General features: G+C 40.2%; 3 protein-coding genes across 7 annotated transcripts; all 3 read left to right on the forward strand.

The window, feature by feature from the left end:
- Nucleotides 985-2,779, forward strand: LOC109711803 (splicing factor U2af small subunit B-like). Of its 3 annotated transcripts, XM_020235042.1 has the most exons (4): nt 992-1,085; nt 1,188-1,237; nt 1,383-1,531; nt 1,653-2,779. In XM_020235042.1, the coding sequence occupies exons 3-4, from the start codon at nt 1,523-1,525 to the stop codon at nt 2,496-2,498; spliced, it is 855 nt and encodes a 284-aa protein (XP_020090631.1). In that variant the 5' UTR covers nt 992-1,085; nt 1,188-1,237; nt 1,383-1,522; the 3' UTR covers nt 2,499-2,779. The 3 variants fall into 3 exon arrangements, with proteins under 3 accessions (XP_020090632.1, XP_020090631.1, XP_020090633.1); XM_020235044.1 differs by lacking the exon at nt 1,383-1,531; XM_020235043.1 differs by lacking the exons at nt 1,188-1,237; nt 1,383-1,531 and having other exon boundaries at nt 985-1,085.
- On the forward strand, nt 5,087-11,453 carry LOC109711833 (pyrophosphate--fructose 6-phosphate 1-phosphotransferase subunit alpha). 3 transcript variants are annotated; one of them, XM_020235105.1, is made up of 19 exons: nt 5,087-5,275; nt 6,274-6,446; nt 6,668-6,780; nt 7,008-7,082; nt 7,170-7,283; nt 7,362-7,429; nt 7,527-7,610; nt 7,955-8,008; nt 8,255-8,335; nt 8,452-8,545; nt 8,637-8,710; nt 8,847-8,957; nt 9,062-9,106; nt 9,199-9,255; nt 9,518-9,634; nt 9,701-9,817; nt 9,965-10,068; nt 10,561-10,726; nt 10,923-11,453. In XM_020235105.1, exons 1-19 carry the CDS (start codon nt 5,186-5,188, stop codon nt 11,049-11,051), a joined length of 1,866 nt encoding a protein of 621 aa, XP_020090694.1. In that variant the 5' UTR covers nt 5,087-5,185; the 3' UTR covers nt 11,052-11,453. The 3 variants fall into 3 exon arrangements, with proteins under 3 accessions (XP_020090694.1, XP_020090696.1, XP_020090695.1); XM_020235107.1 differs by having other exon boundaries at nt 9,530-9,634; XM_020235106.1 differs by having other exon boundaries at nt 8,452-8,539.
- On the forward strand, nt 12,191-15,212 carry LOC109711922 (uncharacterized protein At2g39795, mitochondrial-like). Its single transcript, XM_020235294.1, has 3 exons — nt 12,191-12,572; nt 13,604-13,959; nt 14,703-15,212. Exons 1-3 carry the CDS (start codon nt 12,285-12,287, stop codon nt 14,860-14,862), a joined length of 804 nt encoding a protein of 267 aa, XP_020090883.1. The 5' UTR covers nt 12,191-12,284; the 3' UTR covers nt 14,863-15,212.

A 15,234-nucleotide genomic window follows, 5' to 3' on the forward strand; every position in this document is an offset into this window, starting at 1 on the left:
TTGTCCCACCTCCTTCAATAACTAGTAAAAAATTTTAGTAGCGCGTGATTAAGAAAAAAAAAATGTAAATTATACATAACACAAACAAATTCAGCGTAAAGTAAGCGATTGCGGAGTGAACCTGATTCAATAATCTCGGACAATTGGGAACCTCGTTGCTAGTAGGGCCAAAAAATGTGAAAAGAAACGCGAAAGGGTCATACAATAATCATAATTCATATATACAATTGAAAGAGGCTTCTTCACAAGTAAGGCTAATATCTGAAGTGAGATGCCCCCTCTCCTGCGTGTGGGTTCGACTCCAAAACTTCCCATCTGTAATATATTTTTATCCCCGAAAATTGGATCCGAGCAAATTCTTTTGTCTAGATCAAAATTACGGATCCTAAAAATTCCTATATCCTAGCATGTTTTGGAATTATATTGAGAAATCCAAATCCAAATTTAAATTTAAAAGCTTCAGTAAATTGCTTGCTGAATTTGAGTCTCTACTTACTTCTGCTGTCTAGTCTTTTAACTCTCTAAACATAAACTTTCTACAATAGAGCCTGCACGTTTTGAGAGATAGCTAGCACACTACCCGCTTAGAATTTTTAGTATCAATCATCAAGTTCTTGACCATTTACTTTAGAGACAGTCGGTATTATTTTATTATTATTATTATTATTATTTATTATTATTGTGCACACGTATGGATTGGGTGTCAACTCTCTCTGACATACACTGAGGTTCGGTCGGCATCTTTAAAGACCGGGAACGCAACCCAGGTTCCGAATCGAGCAATCTAGCTCGGCCCATAATATCTTAGGACAGGCTTGTTTGGGCTCAAATGGGCCCATATTGGAGGACTATCTATAGTGGGCCTCTTTATAGGCCTGCATTCAAGACTTTTACCAAAGATCCGCATCTAATTTGATCGCGTAAAAACGGACGGTCACGATCAACGGATCCTCCCGTCGACATATTCTTATCGAGTCTATTTAAGGGGGTCCTCCTTTTTCCACCCTTTCCCTTCGTTCTTGTGCTCTCGCGCTCTCGACGGCGATCGACCTCAACACCTTCCTCACCTCGTCGCCGCGAGAAAGGTACGCATCCTAGAAACCCTTTTTAAAATTGTTGGTCTATTTCGATCTCTCCTTTTTGCTCTCTCGATCCGTCTAAATCTCTCTTCGATTTAATTGTAATAGCTAGGGCTTGATCGTCAGATCTACAAACCCTAATTTGCGGAGCTTTATAGGTTCGTAATCTTTTCGATTCTTATGTTTTGATTCACGTGAGGATGACCTTTTCTGCAGGAGAAACCCTTATCTATAGTTAATTGTTCCTATTCTATCTTTTCCAATTTCCATACTCTATATTGACGATTTTTAGACGGTGTGCAGCTTAGGTTTTTTCGAAAAAAATCGGGATTAGGTTTTTCTCGGGTTTGATTCCATCACACGCTGAATACCTAATTTCGTCGCCATGGATGAACTTATGGGATGCCAATTTGTTGGCGATGTTGAAAATTTTCTAGGGTTTGATGCATCTGGTTCGCTTGAACTGCCCCCTTTCCTCTTTTTTCCCTTTTATTTCATCATAAATCCATCAAAAATTTTGTCTTTTTTTAAAAAATTAAAGCTCGTTCTAACTTTGTTCTTGCAATTATTTAGGGTTTCTGGAGATTTCAAACTCTGTTCCATTGCCTGCAAGGGATGGCGGAACACTTGGCTTCGATCTTTGGCACGGAGAAGGATAGAGTCAACTGCCCGTTCTACTTTAAGATCGGTGCGTGCCGCCATGGAGACCGGTGCTCTCGTCTCCACAACAAGCCCACCATATCCCCCACCCTTCTCCTGTCCAACATGTACCATCGCCCCGACATGATCACACCTGGTGTCGACACACAGGGCCAGCCTATCGAACCTAAAAAGATCCAAGAACACTTTGAGGACTTCTATGAGGACATCTTTGAAGAGCTCAGCAAATTTGGCGAGCTTGAAAGCCTTAATGTCTGTGACAACCTTGCCGACCATATGATCGGGAATGTGTATGTTCAGTTTAGGGAAGAGGATCAGGCGGCTGCAGCTCTTAAGGCCCTTCAGGGCAGGTTTTACTCTGGCCACCCGATAATTGTGGACTTTTCTCCCGTAACTGATTTTCGGGAGGCCACATGCAGGCAATTTGAGGAGAATAGCTGCAACCGCGGTGGCTATTGTAACTTCATGCATGTGAAGCCGATTAGTAGGGAGTTGAGGAGAAAGTTATTTGGGAGGAATAGGAGGGGACAGAGGAGTCACAGCCGGAGCCGCAGTCCTAGCCCATATCGTCGAAGGGAGAAGCGTGACTTTGGAGATCATCACAGAAGGGATCGGCATGGGAGGCAAGAAAATGGTGGTGAGAGGAGGCGGCGGCATGGTAGCCCTAGAAGGGAGAGGAGCCCAGTCAGGGAAGGGAGCGAGGAGCGCAGGGCGAGGATCGAGCAGTGGAATCGAGAAAGGGAAGAAAAGCAAGCGTGATGCATCGTCATACAGGTTGTGCTCTTTCAATCTCCTAGTTTACTTTGTGGGTGAGTTTAGTTTGAGTTAGGTTCAGCCTTCTAATGTTGTTTTGTGGAACTATTTGTGATCGACATTTCTGTTGAATAATTAGATTTGTATCTTGAAAGATTGATATGCTGCAGAGTGAGTCAGTGGATTTGTGCTCAAAAGCCATCAAAATATGTATCTTTTGGTTATGGTCTATTAGGCTTGTTATGAAATGTTCTTATAACTTACCGGTTTGTTATTTTCTTGTATAAGCATCACATTTCTTACTTTTGTTTTTGGACTTGGTATCAAACATAGATTCAAGCTGACTTGATAAAATCACCTTTTAGTTTAGAGGAGTTACTAGATTTTGCAATGAGATTTGCAATCTAAGTTAAAATTTCTGATTGTTTTCTTGCTGCGATATGGTTGATGATATATGTGGGTGCTGTAGCAAGGAAAGTCTATTGGTCTGTTAAGCAGTCTAACACATTTTGCTTAGAAGACCTGCAAGTCATATTGGTTCTAGTATATGTCAAGACCGGATAAGAAAAGTTAGAAATATGTTCAGATGATGAAAGCTTATACAACCTTCTTTCTGTTAGGATCATCATCCTGCCGTGATGAGGCAATAGAAATCTTAACATGCAACTAGTTGTGGGACTTAGCATGTTTATTAAATTTTAGTCAACATCGGGTTTTTCCTTTTTTTTTTTTTTTTTTCTTATACTGGGACACTCTCATTATGTCGGTACTTAAATGTTAAATGATGTAATTTGTTCCCTAAGTGAGCTTACCCAGTAGTACAAGGGAACCAAAATGTATTGCACACAAAAATAGTAGGAGGCGGCTTGTGTATTTGTTATGTTCCTCTTGATGGATTGGGCAGTCTCAAGGAGTGAACTCTGTCATGGAATCAATAATTACGAGCAGACTCTAGTGGCGTGGGGCGGTGGATAATACCAAGATGGCATTTGTCCCATCTGGCAATGCTAGAGGTGTTGTTGTTTTCTTGGAGGCATCGTCTTATGTCCTCTACAGGTAATTATGAAGTTAAGCTTTAAGAACTTCTATACACTGGTGGTGAGCTGGGAATGGTTTTCGCCCCATTCTTTCTGCATTTGATGTGTGAGCAGGTTCTGTTCTTTTGCATAGCACCTACTTGGAACTGTTTGGTCAATACGTGATATGTCATTATAGAGCAATTGATGGTTTGCGCTGTGTGTTTGTGTGTGTGTTCGTTATGGCTTGTTGAAGCTGCTACTAAGTTCTTCGAAGCATGAATGATCCAGCTTGATGCGCTCCTCTCATTGTTTTGCTCTGAAATTTGAGTTCTTAATCAGGTCTGACGCAGGGGTGGGTGGATGATGTCGATGGTAGTGTTTGTCAATGTGCCGGAACTCCAGGTTTTCTATTGGCTCAGTAACTGAGCACTGGATAGGGTCAGGGTTATAGTCAGATAATGATTAGGTAGAAATCTGCGGACAAGTATGTAGGGCTATATGCATGCGGACGCGTGTGTTCCACCTTTGCGCCACCAACTTTTTGATTGTGCATTTCAGTAATGGACAACTAATGTTGTTTCAAATGTTATTCAGGATAAGTATTATAAATGTTCCCTTACAAGGCAACGATGTCAACTGTGGTAGATGAGTAGATGACTTTAGTGGCACGGTAGTGTCACATTTGGTACTAGGGTTGAATATTACTGGCCGTGATTCCATTTGAGTGAGATGCTAGTAGGAGAAAAGCCGATAACATTTGCATGAAAAGACCAATCGTCTTTTTTTAGTGACTATTGCCCACACGCCAACTTTTTGTGATGCTGTAAAAAGGATAGATAAACAAAACTAAAAGATTTCAGAGAACGCATCAACCAAGCTTAAACTCCACAATGGGATTGCTCAAATAGAAAATTTGGGGGTGGTATAAAATCCAACCAGATATAACAATTGTGTAGGAAAATATTTAGAAGTAGAGTGAAATTACTATCTAGCCTTTTCGAATCCACTTCTGACGTGGTAAGCCAGGCCCAGGCAAAAAGCAAAACCTCCGCACAGCTTTTTACCAGAATAAGATAAGAGGCCCTTTCCAGATTTAGCACTTCCCAAGGCACAGTAGGGTAGCGGCCCATTTAAGGCCCAGCCCAAATCCCTAGATTTACCAGTAAATCCGTTATGTACAACATCGTTATCTGCGACACCACTATTGGGGTCCCGCAGGGTGGGTACGACACGTCAGTCACTCTGTGATGACATACAACGGTTACACCGAAGACTTTCCGCCGAGTATGGTAGGTGCAACAGCGATTTTTAGCGAAGTCTCACCTACATCGCTCCGCGTGTAAATCCGAATCCACATCGCGCAACGTCCGATCTCGAAATGTACGGTCGTAGATCCTTTTATAGAAAAAGCCTGTAGATGCGGCCGACGCATTTTTAAATTCCTTATATTTCTCCCAGGAGCTTAGAAGTAATATTGTCAAATGTGAGGGGCATTCGCGTAATGTGGGCGCGGAGGTTTGGTGGAGAGGTTGTTGTAAGTATCGCCCCCCGGTATATATTACCGCAGTTGATGCAGTGGAAAAGAAGCGACACAAGAGAGACGAAGAAAGAAGGAGAAGCGGAGAGAGCAAGAAAAAGGCAGTTAGAGAGAGAGAGAGAGAGAGAGAGAGAGAGATGGATTCCGATTACGGCGTTCCTCGCGAGCTCTCCGATCTCCAGAAGACGAGAGCTCTCTACCGACCCGAGCTCCCTCCGTGTCTTCAGGTTCACCTTCTTCCTCCTCCTAGGGCTTCCTTTTCTCGTCGCCATTGTTGTTCTCCGCTTTGATCCGTTGCCTGATCCTTGTATTCTTCTTTCTTGCATTGCTACTGATCGATCATTACAATGTTGAATATGTACTGTTGATCGAGCGATCTTGTTTTTCTTGGCGTTAGATCGGTGGGTTCGAGGCTCTGATCCTTAGATGGGGTGGGAGATGTGTTTTATTGAATGGATCGGGAGTTTCTTCGCCTTCTTATTTTTAGGGTTTCTATATGTGTGGATCTGTTGTCCCTTTCAACGGGACACTGTATCGGGCTTCGATTTTTAAAATTCTGAGTGCTTTTTGTCCTCTTTTTTTTTTTTTTTTTTTTTTGCATATTTGTACCATAATTTTTATCTAATTTATCTCTTTTTTTTTTTTTTTTTTTTTTGGTTTTGAGGTTTGGACCATTGATACTGTGCCCTTTTTTGGATCGTTCTTCGTTTTGGGGGGTCGAAGAATTGCCTCATAGGCAATATTAGGAAAATGCGGAGCGGTATCTATGTAGATCCGTGCGAATACTGGTGCGAGTATGATGGGTAAATTTATTTTTGAATAACGGTAGCTGTAGACTCGAATTAGGTCCAAGGTATTCTTCTTAGAATGATTGGTTTGGGATGTGTTCCTGTTGACAGCGACATAAATTAGAAACCAACCAATCAGAGAAAGGTAGGTTGACCCTTCATGGACTGCAGGAAAAAAGCATCACAATGTAAACCATATGCTCCACCTCTATGCTTCTTACTTCCTCATTTCTTCGTCTTCTTCTTGGTCGCGTTCTTCTTTTCTCGTGTATCTATTAATTGCGATAATGATTGAATTCGTGATTTAGAATTACCTTGCTGGTAAAAATCCTTGGCCTGCTATTGTTTTGCCTTTGTAATCTTTTGCAGGTTGCCTAGTGTGAGTTTGGTAGCATTTGAACCAATCTTTTAAGTTTTAATTCTGTTCACATAATCAGGGCACTACGGTGAGGGTGGAGTTCGGTGATGCCACAACTGCTGCAGATCCTGCTGGAGCTCATGTGATCAGTCAAGCATTTCCCCACACTTATGGACAGCCCTTGGCTCATTTCCTGCGGGCAACCACCAAGGTACCTGATGCGCAGATCATAACGGAACATCCGGCTATCAGGTACAGACTCCTTATGTTTTTATTTCTTTATATTAAGGGACTTTTCAGTTTGATATCTGCAAAGTCTACACAGAGCGAAGTCGGCGGTTGTCAGATGCTTAGTAGCACTAGTAAATTGAATTTCTGTAACATGCATCATCTTTGAAAACATGGTATTTTGGACTTTTAGTTAAAAAATTGACAAGAGAGTGTAACCATATTTTGGACTCTCTTTGTGGCAGGGTTGGTGTTGTTTTTTGTGGGAGGCAGTCCCCTGGAGGGCACAATGTCATTTGGGGACTTTATGAAGCTATTAAATTGCACAATCCGGACAGCAAATTGTTCGGTTTTGTCGGTATGTGTGGTTAATATATTTTTCGGTTGTTGTACTTATCAACTACCAGCTCTCTTTACTGCTGTCATTTATTCATATCATATATTCAAATAAATTTTGTTATCAACTACCAGCTTTCAATGCTTTTGCTGTCCTTCCTCATATGTACACTGCTACCAATTTGTACCAGTTGGAAGATGAGATCCTTTATTTAATTCTTAGCTTTTGCCGCCTTTCTTTTGGAACAGGTGGTACTGAAGGTCTTTTTGCACAAAAGTCGTTGGAAATCACAGATGATATTCTTTCTACCTATAAAAATCAAGGTTTGGAAAGCTTGTAGTGAATGGTGATATTAACTGCTATTTGTATTATATTCCCAAGTTTGAAGTATATGACAAATATGGTTCTAGGTGGTTATGATTTGCTTGGCCGGACAGCGGATCAAATTAGAACAACCGAGCAAGTTAATGCTGCGATGGCTTCTTGCCAAGCATTGAAGTTAGATGGCCTAGTTATCATTGGAGGTACCTAATTTGGAATGTTCATTCTATTGATCTTTCTCTGTAGAAATAATATATGACTTCTCTCTTCACTTTTTGAAGGAGTTACATCCAACACGGATGCTGCCCAACTTGCAGAGACTTTTGCCGAATCAAAATGCTCGACAAAGGTACTACAAGCACATGCTTGAGCTGGCTATGACTTCGATACCTGCTTGCTTTCTATTCTCTCCACAGTTTTAGTATCTGAAACAAAAACCTTGACAGGTTGTAGGTGTTCCTGTTACCTTGAATGGAGATCTTAAGAATCAATTTGTTGAAACAAACGTTGGCTTTGATACGATATGTAAGGTATGGTTCTATTGTATATGCTGTAATTTGTTGGTAGACTATATAAAGTCAAATGTGAGTCATATTTGAATGAGGATATTTAATTCGAAACTTTGTTTTCCTTCTCCTTTCTGACTTACCTTCTTCTCCTGTATTGCTTTTACATCAATACTTTTGTGATGGGGGGCATACAACTTCATAAAATGGAAGACCTAATGTTGTTTGAGCCCGAGAAGACAGATTCTATTTATTTTGGAGTGTTAAATGTTTTCATATTTCTGTATATTATTTACTTATGCATCCTGATTTTGAATTTCTTTTAAGTTCATATAATATCAAAGCCTGATTATTTTCTTTACTTTCAGGTGAACTCACAGCTAATCAGCAATGTGTGCACAGATGCTCTTTCTGCAGAAAAGGTAACGCATAATTCCTATTGCTTCTAAACCTGTATGGACACTGTTGCCTAAACTACCTGTTACAATTTGGGCTGACCGGTAAAGAGTAGTCTTAGTTTTTTACTTTGTGAGATGCATAATTTTTCTGCTACATTCAATGTGCAGAAGTTGCATAGAGCTGATGCAGATTAGGCCTGTGAGAATATAAATCTACATTTTGATATTCTATGTTCCAGTCAATTTATTGCTTTTGTTTCTCTTTTGCAGTATTATTATTTTATTCGTCTGATGGGCCGCAAGGCATCTCATGTGGCTTTGGAATGTGCACTCCAGTCGCATCCTAATATGGTTGGACATCCTATTTTACTCATGCGCATTTCATTTATTATAAGTTGCAAAAACATGCACTGTCAAGTTATATTTTCGGTATATATTGAGATCAAGTTACTTGACTCAATTCTCAGGTCATCCTTGGTGAGGAGGTGGCTGCATCAAAGCTTACTATTTTTGACCTCACAAAACAGATATGTGATGCAGTTCAGGCAAGGGCAGGTAATGGTTAGAACTAACTGTTCTAATACCTAACATTCTAGGAATGGTTTTTTTGCCTATTATTCAGGTTCAAGCATACCCTATCTTTCCTGCACAGATAAATATCATGGCGTCATCCTCATACCCGAGGGACTTGTGGAAAGCATACCAGAACTGTACGCCCTGCTCCAGGTATTAAATGCAACTTATTATTATTTTCTGTTTGTTTTATTGGCACTTTGAAGTTGTTCTACAGTTTTAGCATCTCATTTCTTTTTTCCCTCAAGATTCTGCCCTTTTATTGAGTTGTTTAACGGGTTTTTTGAAGGAAATCCATGGCCTTCATGTCAAAGGTGTTTCAGTTGAGAACATTTCTGCTCAGCTTTCACCATGGGCATCTGCACTGTTTGAATTTTTGCCACCATTCATTAGGAAACAGGTTTTCTTCTATTAATTTGTTGTCACCTTGTGAAATTATTCAAATCAACATCCGTACTGTTTTAACCAACCTGAGGTATGCAATTTTTTCCTCGTGTGATGCAGCTGCTTCTCCACCCAGAATCTGATAACTCTGCACAGCTTTCTCAGGTAAATCTGCTTTTGTGCGTCTTTCTGGTTTTTATGATACCATTGCTTATACATTCTTAATCCTTTTTTTAACTATGTTTATGTCTGTTCAGATTGAGACAGAGAAGCTTCTCGCTCAGCTGGTGGAGACGGAAATTAACAAGCGTTTGGTTAGATTTCTTCTACTTCTCTTTTCTATTTTCTTTCAATCCTAGTATGTAAATTGTTCTCTTTTATCAACTCACAAATGCAGTATATGCCTCTTAATTCCACTAGTGGGTTCTATCTAAAAGATTCACGATAACTAGGAAAGCATTTCAAATACCATGTTTTAGTCACTATTGTCCATGTTCTGTATCCTCATCATCTTCAAGTTGCAAGACTACCATATAGGAATCTTTATCATTGTGTACTTTTCGTTTTATGTATTAGCCATATTTGCAGAAGGAAGGCACGTACAAAGGAAAGAAGTTCAATGCCATCTGCCACTTCTTTGGTTATCAAGCCCGGGGATCCTTACCGTCGAAGTTTGATTGTGACTATGCCTATGTATGTACTTCTCTACTTAATATCTGGTTGTGCTGTGACACATAATTAACATGCAAAATTAACCAGGTTCTTGGACATGTCTGTTACCACATACTGGTTGCTGGTTTGAATGGTTACATGGCGACAATAACAAATCTTAGAAGTCCTGTGAATAAGTGGCGATGTGGTGCTGCTCCCATTACGGTGGGGTCTATCTTCTTAACTTTTCGTTGAAATTTTCTGTAAATATCTCTTCATTTGGGTACCATCTAATGTCTCTGAAAATTATTGGTCTGGTCACCTGAATGAATGGTATCTTATAATTAATTAATGTTGTTTGCTTCCTGCTAGGCAATGATGACTGTAAAGCGATGGTCTCGTGGACCTGCATCCAGTCAAATTGGAAAACCGGCTGTCCATCCTGCTACAGTTGACTTAAAAGGGAAAGCATACGAGTATGTTTATTTAACAATGTTTAACCTATGTAGTAGTATCTTTCATTTCATTCCTAGGAATGCTTTGGCATGTCTTGACCGCGATATTTCTTGTATAGTCGGACTTGCAACCTGTCTCATATCTGTAAACTTAGACCGATCTTAGTCCTCTTTTTTTTTTTTCTTTATTTTTTCCAGGAATGGGAGAAGTGATTTTGTGGTGCTATATTGTTTTGAAGGATCATAAAGTGATCTGCATGTTATTTTAGTGCTTAATTATGGGATAATTTGAAATTATAATTGAATCTGGCCGTAGTGGGGATTTGTCAACTAAAAGGGAATTTTACTATTATGAAATTAGGGTTGTGAATTGTCTTGGTCTGCTATTCTGGGTCTTTCTTGTTTTACTCTTTCTTTCTTGTCGACAACTGTTAGCTTCTTATTCTTTTCTCTCGCTCTCTCTTTTTTTTTTCCCTTTATATTGTTTCTGTCAGCTAATACGCTGCTGTCCAGGTTGTTGAGGCAGAGTGCTTCAAGCTTTTTGATGGACGACATATACAGAAACCCCGGACCTCTACAATTTGAAGGGCCAGGTGGCGATGCTAAATCCATCTCCTTGAGTGTTGAAGATCAAGATTACATGGGCCGGATTAAGTTATTACAGGAGTATCTGGACAAGGTTTTAATCTCGTAAACCTTACCAGCCATGATTATATTTTCTGCCTGAAGTCTCTGAATCCTTCACTCTCTTCTCATGCAATATGTTCATGAAAAAAAAAATCTATCACCCTAATTTGAACTTAATTGATTATGCTGTATTGTTTACTGCTAGCTGCTTTAACTTAATGCTCTGGTTTTCTTTTTTTAAAATTTAGGTGAAAGGCATTGTGAAGCCCGGATGTTCTCAGGATGTTCTCAAAGCAGCACTAAGTGCTATGGCTTCTGTAACAGATCTGCTCACTATAATGTCTTCTCCTTCTTTCGGTGGCCGGGCCCCTATCTGAGATCTGCAGTGGGCTTCCTCATAAGGCAACACTGCACTCTCTCCTACTTGCCTCCATTTTCTTTCGTCTTTTTCCCTGTTTTCTGACCAGTGGTAGGAAAGTTGAAACTTTGATTTTGGCTTCTATTTATTTTTGTTTACATTTGCGGATTGATAGTTTTCAATTTTGGTGGTGTCAAGTTGTTCGATTAATAATTTGATTGATGTGGTTGGAAGCAAATAAGAGTTGAAAGTCCCTTTGATTTCTCTGCTTCCTTGCTGGTGCCCTAATCCAGATAATTATGCTACATTTCTGTTTCGCTTCAGAGAGATGTCTGAGATGTGAAAGATGTACTTACAGAGATTTTTCGCATTTGTTTATTAATGCATTTAAAAGGCTGAAGAATTTTTATTGTTTAGTTAAGTCAGTTTCACTGTATTACTTAGAAGAACTAGTGTGTGATTCCCTTGACTAATTTGCATAAGTTCTCTCTATTTTCTTCACTTTCTTGCTGTTTCATGTTTTTTTTTTTTTTCTCCACTAAATTGAAACAGTAGCGTACCGTAGGGGCAGTTGTATATCCTTGTGTTGGTTGGGCTTGATCAGCCCATGGGTCACTATGTTTTCATGTTTCTCTGGACTTCCTCAAGCCACATTTTGTATACCATCCAGAGTTAGTAAATTTCGCCAAATCAACGGACGATCTCGTGCATGGTAAGTGAATTTCGTGACCAAAATTTTGAAGGGGGGGTGAACTTGCAAATTGACCAAAACCCCTATATCTCAGACGACTGAATGTTTTGGTTTGCAAAAGCTTGGCTGTGGATGGGTGGAGTGGTGCAACTCTTCCAATCCAGTTGAACCCGTTGAAGTTCGCGGCTAATGGTCTTTGCATTATTCTCAAAAAATGGTCTCTGCATTCAAAATTTTTAAAGGATTGTTTGACTAGGGCCAAAAAAAAAAAAAAGGTTTTAGTTAAAAGCTTTTGTCTTTGGGTCTAAGAATGTAGGCATAAGATTTCCTGGGTTAAAAGCACGACGATGTTTGTCGGGCTGGGCGGAATGTGTTTTTCTTCGACTATGTTGGGGCGGGCCGGACGAAAGAAGCCCACGAAAACACAACCGACCCGGCCATCTATTTGTTTGTCTTAAAACCTAGAACTAGAAAGTTTGGCGTCGCAACTCGCAAGTTCCCATTCCATTTCGAGTCTTCCCAGAACCCTCTTAAACCCTCGCCGCAGCGAGCGAACGAGCGATGTCGTCCTCCGCCGCGGCCTTCCTCGTTCGCCGGGCCCTTTCCGCACCTCCTGTCTTCCTACGGCTACGGCGCCCCCCCTCGCTCTTCTACTCGTCCCTCGCCTCCTCCCCCTCCTCCTTCCCCTCCCCTGCTCGAGCAGCGGTTCCTCTCAGCTCCGCGAGGGTCTCCTCCTTCACTCCCCTCCGCTTCGCCTCTTCCTCTTCCAAGGTCTCCGCCGACGACACCCTCAAGCGAGTCATCGACTCCGAGATCGACTGCGTCGTGCAATCCGACGATCCCATTAGGGTAAGCACATCCCCTCTGTCACCCTGATTTCCCAGTGCTCCACCACCTTTCTTGTGGGTTACTTGCTGATGCCGAGGTTGTGCTAAAAAAGCATCTTCCGGATTTGTTTGATTCGTCTGTTCGTAGCTGCTTCACGAGCATGCGTGCTATGGATTCTTTCCAAGTTATATACTTGTTGTGTTTTCATTGGTATTTAACATTAAGATTTATTTTTGCTGTCCTGTTCTCGTATTCAAATCTACGAGCCCTCTCTGCTATTATTGATTCGTTTTTCTTGTACGCTCCATTATGCCGCTCCCTCTTTTCGGGATTGGACTCGATGAACTCCTAACATGGGGTTTCTATTATCTCCCGAAACTTGGGTTCCTTATAGCTGATTAGAACGGGAAAATTAAAATGTATGTGAAAAAGCTCGTAGTTCTATAATGCCACTGTTATCTCCTGCTTTGGTGAATTGGCAACATATTGCAAGTAATATTTACAGTGTGTAGCGATTAAGTTGGGCTTGGCTTCTTCATCTGTCACTTGGGTTCTATTATTCTCACGAGCCCAAATTGCAGGTTTGGCTGAGCTCGCTTTGAAGTGCCTGTGTAAGAACTCATTATTATTATATTTTTGATAAACAAAATCAACATCAAAGTTAATTTCAAGCCTTTTTCTTTTTAAAGTGAGGGCCTAGCTTACTTGGGGGTTACTTGATAAAGAACGTCGTATACATTTATTTGATAAGGTGCCACATTTTGTTATGCACACGACAAAGAATGGCAGCAACCTGTATGATTTAATTTTTCTTGCCCTGCTGACAAGTATGCAACTACATCGCTCGTCTTATATTTTGTTTTGAGGGATTTGTGGTGTGTTCTACTTTTAGTTGCTACGTCCTAGTTGTTCTGCTCATAATTATGATCTTCATTATCAATCAAGTATTCCTATTAATCTTCACAAAGGATTGAAATTCAAAATCCATGCTCTGGACCATGTGCGTGGTAAGGATTGTCTGACACCTATGCATTCTTAACTTCTCTGTACAGGAAGTTGATTTGCCTGATGGATTTCCTTTTGAGATCATAGATAATCCCGGTGACCAAACAGTAGTTCTTAAGCGCGAGCTTGCAGGAGAGACCATTGAAGCCACTGTTTTCATGAACTATGATGAGGAGCAAGATTTAAATGAGGATGATGATGATGATGATGCTAGGGATGATGGTCATGATGAGTCTTCCATCAAGCCTACCATCTCTTTGGTCGTGACCATTCAAAAAGGAGAAGGTCCATTTTTGGAATTTTGCTGTAATTTCAATGATGATAAACTTGAGATAGAGAGCATGTCAATCAAGAAACGTGATGATCCTGACGCTCAAAATGCTTATGAAGGTCCTGAGTTCTCGTAAGTTCTTCCCCCCTCCTCCTCATCTTCTTCTTGTTGGGGCTTAGTGAGATACCTATTCTTTGCTAGTGCCCAGTTTTTTTGGTTTATGTTTTATTTGGATATACCTGTTTGATCGGATGTCTCAAATCCCTTTTCTTCATTGGAAGTATGTTTGATACATAGAGGTTAGTACATAAGAGCATTTTAGAGTGAACAGACATATACTAGGTGTAAATCTTTTTCTTTTTTCTTTTTTTTTTTTGAGGAAAAGATAGCACGCTACCCGCTTCATTCATTGGAAAAGTGAATTAAGTAACATGAGTGAGGAAACACAGGCCTCGAAGGGGGCAAAAAAAAAAGAAAAAAAAAACTAACGGTTATAGCGCTGCTGATCTATTGGAATAAGTTGTTCCCATTGATTCGTCAGCTGTCTAATTTTGTGGATTCCTAGACAAGGGTCTAGCTCGATCAATCTTACACCTAATATATGTACATAAGAGCATTTTGGAACATTCTATCTATACGCCTATATATAGGTGTAAAATTTTACACCCCTCAACTTCTAGGGTTCACAAAATTCCACAAGGGATTTTAGTAAAAACAAGAAAAAGTTGATAAGACAAGTGGAGGAATAAAGGCCCTCGAATGAGTTGGGTATAAAATTTACCCTGGTCTAGGGGTGTACATGTAGTATTGCTCTTTCCTTTTTAGCTTTTACCAAATGAAATTTTCATAATTTGTTTTTTAATATTTTTCTGTAGGGATTTGGACGAAAGTTTGCAGGCTGCCTTGCGCAGGTACCTGGAAGCTAGAGGTATCAAGCGCTCCATGTACGATTTTCTACATGAGTACATGATCAACAAGGATGAGCGAGAGTACTTGACATGGTTGAAGAACATGAAAGAATTCATTGAGAAGTGAGCTATTGGTCTACTTTTCAAAACCAAGTTTTAACAGATACTCGGGAACTTTTATAATCATCTACTTCTCCAGAAGTAGAGGTCGAAAATCATTTCAATATACTGTTGTTGCTGTACTTGCCTTTTCCCAATGTTGTTTTAGGAACCTCCTCCATCTTCAAAGGCCTACCTTATTGCTTTCCGATTCGTCATAGGTAGTACATTTCTATCTGGCATGAGGATCATGCTGCAGCGTCTGAGAGTGAGAGAGACATTGTTTATGTTATTGTATTGTTTATTGTATCTGAATTTTCTGTTTTCACTATTGAGTTGCATAAATCAAAACGGCATTTTTAAGAGACACACAGAAAAGTTGTGTTAGAATCAGTATGTT

This window comes from Ananas comosus, linkage group 6 (genome assembly GCF_001540865.1).
Source record: "Ananas comosus cultivar F153 linkage group 6, ASM154086v1, whole genome shotgun sequence".
In the NCBI taxonomy this organism is placed as follows: Eukaryota; Viridiplantae; Streptophyta; class Magnoliopsida; order Poales; family Bromeliaceae; genus Ananas; species Ananas comosus.